Source organism: Bombus affinis, chromosome 2 (genome assembly GCF_024516045.1).
Source record: "Bombus affinis isolate iyBomAffi1 chromosome 2, iyBomAffi1.2, whole genome shotgun sequence".
Classification (NCBI taxonomy): domain Eukaryota; kingdom Metazoa; phylum Arthropoda; class Insecta; order Hymenoptera; family Apidae; genus Bombus; species Bombus affinis.
In genome coordinates, this window is record NC_066345.1 from 2,712,964 (window position 1) to 2,720,845 (window position 7,882).

Here is a 7,882-nt window from a genome sequence, read left to right on the forward strand (position 1 = left end):
TAGTGCGAATACACACTAGCATTCGGCATTCCCACATAAGCCTAGTGATACCATACACGCCTATTACATCAATGCACTCGTGTTCAGTGTCTCCATACACTGCACTCGCATTCAGTGTCTCCATACACGCCTATTACATCAATGCACCCGCACCCAGTGTCTCCACACACGCCCAGTGCGGTAATAGGATCCAACAAACTGAGACTCATCCGTGTACGAAATCGAAAATGATCTGTCATGTTATTACGGTCTGACCGGTAACTCACAAGATGCAACTGGCGCTTTGAATACCAATCATAATGCTACTGACTTTTGTGTTTTTTCTTCCCTACTTTATCATTGAACATCCAATCGAAATTTTTGTTGTTAACCTGGGCCCTTGACCTATTTGGACAGTTAGTTAAGCCATAAAGAAACCAGTACAATATAATTTAGCTAAACTATAAAGGAACAAAATACCAGTTATATCAAGTTTAATATTAGGAAAACCCAATATTTTAGATCCACCCGAGGACGTGTGATAGTCAGAATGGCCGTGTCGGAGATGAAAGAACACCGGAGCCTCCCCTTTGGAGCGGTGGGAGGACCCCCTTAGCGCTGTAATCCAGATTTCATCATAGCCGCACTAAGAAACTGTTGTAATTCGATCCGACTGTACTTATTCGAAATTTATGATAGTGAGCTCGGGCTCGAGGTGACAACCGGTCGCCGAACGTAGTCGCGGTCAAGGGATGAACGTTTTATCTAACAGAGGCATGAAGTAACTCTATAGCTTTCCTTAAAAGAAATACTTGGGACGGGGCACGACGGTAAACATTTCAACGATTTCTGTCCCGTGGCTCGCCACACGCAGACTTTGTCCTTCGGGTAAGACGATTGCCAGATGCCAACGCATCTTCACAGTATATGTTTAGCTGGGCGAGGACCCGCTACGAATATTAAATTTCAATTACACAAAGTCTCTCAAATAGACAAATGGCCTGTGCCCCGACTACGGGAAGATAAGAGAAATCTATCCTTCCACGAACGACGCTTCTCGCTAGCAACTTTCCCCAAGGACAGCTAATATCTTTCTCTAACCACCAACATGGAAATTGACCAATTAACAGCAACGTCAATTTCCCTCACCCTTCGAGCGAAGACTTTTCTCCGCGAATCCGATGATCTCGTGCCCTTAGGCACACCCATCATAGTTTTCTTCGACAGCGTCACCGCGACGGAGAGTCACTCTCTAGTGCGATCTCATCAGTAATCGACCTGTCTTTCGTATACGAAATAATTGCCCCCGTGCTCTAACATATAGTGTAACTTAAACGCAAACGAAGGGTAAAGTCCAGTATCCGTTGACCGCGGAAACGTTGCCGGAGCCGAGACCATTGTCATAGTGCCGCGAATATCGAAACCTTGCGATTATCTATCGACGCTGTAAATCTCCCTAATTTGTGTCAATAAACTCAACCATTGTTACACCGCACCTATGGCTAATTCCAACGAAGATTCACCGAACACCCCCACCCCCAATCCTGACGTGCGTCCGACAGATATAAGTACAGAGCGCGTGAGCGAACTAAAAACGCGATATAGGGCTAAAGAGAGAGACCGTTCCGTCCTTCTCTAATGCCCGCGTACTTGTACCGGAAATATGTAACAACGGTAAACGAGCGCCGTCAGTGTCCACTAGTGTGCATGCCTGATTAAACAAGGACAGGAAATGCCTATATACAGCCTTCTCTTTCTATTTCCATGTCGCATCCATCTTACTATACAGTAGACAGGACTCGACTATTCCATCATTATATTCGCACCCTGCTTATGCGTGAACCAACATCGCCATGACAACAAATCGTTCGTCTCCTGTTTGATGCTCAGTTTTCAACGGAGTTGAAGGGAAACTTTATAAGAGAAAGGAAGTGACGGATTGTCTCAAAGTAATAAACGAAAATTCTCGTAACTATCGAAAAACGATAGTCAATACAAGGATATCATTATCACATTTAAAACTATCACAATGAACGGTGATTTATCGCTGCAAGGTACCACAAATAAGATATCTTATAATTTGCGAAAAGAGGTAAGGAATATTCTAGATTTTAGACTTTGGAACTTCCATGACAGTCATGAGTGTGTTTTGTCATTGATTTGCCATATTGCGTTTTTCACAATTGTTGTTCATTTTTTGTGATATTTTACACTCGCACATAGTATCTATGATTTTTTCTTTCGATAATTCTTATAATTATTGTCAATAATTAATTATTTATAACCATTTACGCTGTATCATATATCATTAAGATTTATCTTTGCACGTATCAAGATGGTAGATAACAAAATTATGTGTAACAAATTGATTAAACTCGCAATGTAACAGAAAATTGCATGAAAATCTTTATATTATTAATAATTATTGTTAATAATAAAAAAAATAAATGTCGCATTAGGAGGAGAGTCGTACTTCGGAACGTAATCGGAACATATTGTACCTTATATGTGATTATTTGGGACGCAATGGGTGAGTACATTGCAATTTAGATATCTTCTTAGTTGCAATTTTTTCGAATAATATCGGTGACCAATCGAAATAGAAATTAGTGCGGAAAGAGGGGAAGGAACCAAAATTTGAAAATCGACATCGGTAACTCAGTAGTTATAGAATAACTCAATCGATAACGTAGATTAACTAGTTATAAATGAAAATATATATAAATTCAAACTTTAAAAATTGGAAATTAAAAAGCAGAAGGCAAAATATTATCGCCGAGGATTTATATAATAATAAATAGACAGTACATTCTTTTTGTCTGTCTTACCTAGAAATAAAACAGTTAATTGATGATTATCGTATAGTGTGTACTCATAGCATAAAATTTGTTCAATGAATTAAAAATTATATTTTTTAGATATGTAGACATTAGCGATGTATTAATCCGGGAAGCTCGTCTACCTCGGAAATATCGAGTCTGCGACAACGTCGATTTGGAAATTATTCTTACAGAATATGAAAATTATTACAAGATGAAATTCCAAAAATATCCTATATTGTGCAAGAAAATAACTGAAAAGGAAATAAAGACGAGGGAAATGACAAATGCGAACAAAGTGTAAGAATTTAAATTATTTAACACTATTCAACGTTCTCAACGTATTCAACGTATCGATTACAATATCATTCAATCTTCGAAGAAGTAGTAAAACGTGTCAAATCTGTTAGCAAAGAAACGAGAAGTGAGTCTGTGAAAGGGAGGAATGTACAACAGAAGATGACGGGTGACGCTACGGATGATATTAATCTCGCAATGACAGTGACACCAATTTTCGCCAATGAAAGCGATGGAGCTTCATCAGAAGAGCTATTTAACGTCTCAATGGAACAATCCACGCAATCAAAGATATCGCAACGGGCTCGGAAGCTTTATATAGACAATCCGGAATTGCGGAAGATTGCTGAAGACATTTCATGCGTAAGTTATTTTCGATTAATATACGTATTGTAAAGCTTTTTAAAAATAAAATACCTATCGATAAACAATCCACTGTATATCAATGACGCAGGGATTTCAGTAAAGCTTTAAATAACGAATTACATAACACTTACGGAAATTAATACGGAGATTATGCGCCATTTCATCTTTGTATTGTCGCAGGAAATCATACTGACAAAATTAAATGTATATTGGGACAACATTGTAGGCCTAGAGGAATGTAAATCTGCTATTAAGGAGGCCATTGTGTATCCCCTTAAGTACCCTATCTTTTTTAATGGCCCATTTTCTCCCTGGAAAGGTATTCTGCTATACGGACCACCTGGTACAGGTAAGATACTCGTATTTCTTTCATTCCCGTACATGTTTACAATCAATTACGAAATAGGGAAGACGATGTTGGCGAAGGCAGTCGCAACAGAATGCCAATGCACCTTTTTTAACATAACGGCCAGCTCATTGGTGAGCAAATGGAGAGGCGATTCCGAGAAGTATATCCGTGTAAGTTGATTTCCTTTGTCTATGAAGAAGAGATTCTAGGTTTAAAAAGATTTGTTTTTATTTGTCGTCATTCATATATAAATAGAATAGTTGTTTGGAAAACGAAATGATATTACGTTCGTGATGAAACAATGAATTTAAGGAATTTTGAATATAATATTTAATAAATAATAAATACATTTGTTAAACTGAACAGGTTTTATTTGAACTTGCCTATAATTATTCGCCTACAATTATTTTTATCGACGAGATTGACTGGATAGGCACAAATAAAGGAGTAAACTGTACATTGTCTGAACCTGCAAAGAGATTCAGATCAGAACTTCTTTCTAGATTGGATGGATTAGTATCTAACGAAAATTCTAATGTAGTTCTTTTGGCTGCAACTAATTGCCCTTGGTATGTATATCACGCTATTTCAATGTTTTCTAAGTAGAAAATATCTTAATATCATAATTATTCATTATCTTAATCTTAATTATTGTGTTGTTCGGAATATTCCTTCGTTATTATTAATATAACAGAACAATAATATTTATTGTAAATATATTATTAGGGACATTGATGCAGCTTTACACAGACGCCTCGAAAAGAAAATATACGTATCATTACCAAATGAAGTTACTCGACTCGATATGTTCAAATTATACCTTAGCAACCAGTTATTAGAGAATATGGATATTGTAAACCACATAATAAAATCTACTGAAAAATATTCTTGCGCGGATATAAAATTGCTTTGTAAGCAAGCATGGCTGCTAGAAATAAGTCCAATGTGGGAAAAACTTGAAAAAAAAGAAACATCTGTTACGACTTTGAAATATGAATTAAAGAATTATGAAATAATAGCAAAATTGTTAAAAACAATGTCACCTACAGTCACGGATGTGGATAGATATAAAGCGTGGAATAAATATGTATGCCATAAGAACATATTTTAAAAAATATAAATGGTTATCATAATATATATCATTAATATAATTATCGTTCGAAAAATTGTTCGTGTGCGTGCATGTATGTGTGCGCACGCGCTATAAACAAGTTTGAAATGTTCGTTCTACATATATGTATACGTGGTATACGTATTCCCTTATAATATATAATATGTGTAATCTGAGTGGTAATATATCCACGTATTACATATGTGTTAGTGTATTTTATCGATAATCTGTCTTTTATTTCCTCTTATCTTATTAACGCATGTATGGGCGCGTATATGCGCCGGGCGAAAGCTATGGGTGTAGACTCAGAACACATATATGCGTTTTTTGCAAGTATTCCGCATGGCCTAAGGACAGATATACGCGTTTGTCGATTTTTCCGATCAAGTAGAAGTAATACTATTACATTTATGTGAGATAAATATGAATGTATTCCTTAGTAACGGCAGTAAGCAAATGCCAATAATGTCTCGTTATAATTGTCTACCTGTTTCGAGGACAGTCGCATCTAATTATCGAGAAGAAAATGTGTCGTTTGTAAGAAAAATAAGAGAATGCAGAAAATGCGATGTCGAATTATGTATCGATAATTGTCTTGAAATTTTTCTCATACAACTGAATTATTAGCCAAATTCTGTTGTAAATTCTAAATGTTTATTGTAAATTTCAATGTTTAAAATAAATAATCAATACTAAAAAATAACGCTCTTGAATTATTTAATCTCGTGCAAAAGAATTACTATAACTTATTACGCTTTGCGCTTTCAATAGTCAATCAACAGAGTTCAGTCTAACGAAGAAGTTCCCTCCTACGCTAACGAACTGTCCTGTTTTTGCGTCCAGGCTTTCAGGACATAAATTAAAATATCGCACATAAGCACAGCGTAACAGCGGCTTAAATTTAAGTTACAATAATAATCTTAAAAAAAAAAAAAAGAAAGAAAATGTAATAATGCATGGCTATGTCGTACCGTCGCGTATCGGTACTTTTGCCTGTACCACCCTACAATCAGAATTCAGCGTTTATTCTGGAAGAAAATCATGTAAAAAAAAAATATGTAAAAAATCTGGAATTAATAAACAAAGATTTAAAAAAATCAACAATTAAACAAGGGATTGAGATGACCAATCCCGCTCACGCTGCGAACTTCGAACGCGGAAGAGTCGAGCCGTGGCCATGATGGGTGATTCCAGGAATCGGTCGCGTATGGCAGGATCTGCCATGCTTTACCGATCCCAGCCGCGCCGATTTCCGTCAACAGGCACAGTAACGGAGATATTTGGAACAGAAGCAGCCGCATATTCGTCTATCTGAAATTAAAGAGATGATTTCATGTAGAAGATACAAATTCGTTCCCTGATATTGAAATGCCGAACACGAGGAAAATGAGACATGCAAATGACAAAGTCGATGATCAATAGGAAGATAACATAAACAATTGTAGATTACAAGGAAAATTTTGAAAAATGATACGTGTTCTAATAATAGAATATAAATAATAAAAAGGAGAATGTAATTGCCATTCTTCTATGTATTTTAATTTATGAGACGTAACTTCTGAATGACCTGTAATGCCCGTTTCCGCGGCATTATGCGCCGAGTTCCGGACTACGCGTAGACCCGGTAGCGCGATTGTTCACTCGATTACATTTACCATAGCGAAATCGAACTAGAATTCGACTCGACACGCGTACGCGCGCAACCACTGAAAGTTCAACGCACCAGTACCGTCAGACGATTCGAAACTTGTGAATCATCTGCTAACGATACGTATCCACCGTCAAAATTTTTCATTGCAATAATTTTTCATAACGTTGCAACGATCGCTATATTTTCAATATACATGTATGATCGTAATAAAGAGTGTTTACTCTTCTTAGACTGTTATTTGTACAACATTATACGGAAATGTATGTTTTACGTGATATGGCTTCTCTCGACGCGTGGATCCATTGGGAAAACTGCTATATTTATGGTAACTTAATCGTTACAATAACATGAGAACACGTAAAACCGACTCAAAGTTGTAAAAACATGCTTGATACAACTCAAGTGTATTATATACGTTTGAAGCATCACCGCCCATTACTACACCATCAACATCAATCATGTTCTACACCACGGTCATTCTTCTGCAAAAAACGATAATTAAAAGAGAAAGAGAAAGAAGAATTACTGCACAAACTTCGACAACCATGGGACTTCCGTATACATATACAACAATGAGATCACCGTGAAATTGTCTTATCTTGTTCTTTTAATCGCGAAAAATCTGTCCGTAAGTTCGTGGACCGTGTCGAACAGAACGCTATATACGAGGTAGAACGGGTTTTTGTCCGACTGTTGCACGGTTAAGAGCACGACGAGCAACATTGTTCGTGGCGATAAAATGAAAGTAAAAAAATGCAACGAGGAAACAAAGGATAGAACGTCTAGACATAGCGGAACAAATCTTCGGCAGGAAGATCTTCTCCGTTAACATCGACTCCGCACAGTTACGCTCGCTCTTTTACAGTTAGCCTCGCGGACCTGTCTTAATTTGTAACTACGTTTCGGGACATCCTCAACACGTTCCCCAACGCGTAGGTTTCATACGACAAATTCAATGTCGTAGTGGTTTAAGTCGTAATTCCGAATGTTTGAATTCATTTTTACTCTAAAACATATCTTCCCTTTGGTTTCAGAACCGATTAAGTCGTAACTTTATTCTCTACCATTTCTGTTTCCACGGTTTGAACAGATGTAATCTATTTTTACGGTAATAAACACAGAAGATTATTTGATGAAAACTGGCAATGGCCTAACTTACACCACTATGATTCTCAACCCTGTTTTCCAAATTGTGTTATATAATATTTTATGAAATGTTGGTGCCATACAGGATGAAACGATCTTAGGCGAATCAAACATCTTATTTTCCCTTACGCCATTCAAATTATAAAATATGCAAACTTTTTAAC

At 36.8% G+C, this 7,882-nt stretch overlaps 1 protein-coding gene across 1 annotated transcript; it reads left to right on the forward strand.

Annotated features, from left to right (window-relative positions):
- The first annotated feature begins 2,955 nt into the window (after positions 1-2,955).
- On the forward strand, positions 2,956-5,123 carry LOC126929020 (katanin p60 ATPase-containing subunit A-like 2). The gene is made up of 6 exons (XM_050745010.1): positions 2,956-3,098; positions 3,209-3,458; positions 3,642-3,810; positions 3,868-3,980; positions 4,177-4,379; positions 4,537-5,123. The coding sequence occupies exons 1-6, from the start codon at positions 3,013-3,015 to the stop codon at positions 4,919-4,921; spliced, it is 1,206 nt and encodes a 401-aa protein (XP_050600967.1). The 5' UTR covers positions 2,956-3,012; the 3' UTR covers positions 4,922-5,123.
- The last annotated feature ends 2,759 nt before the right edge of the window (positions 5,124-7,882 follow it).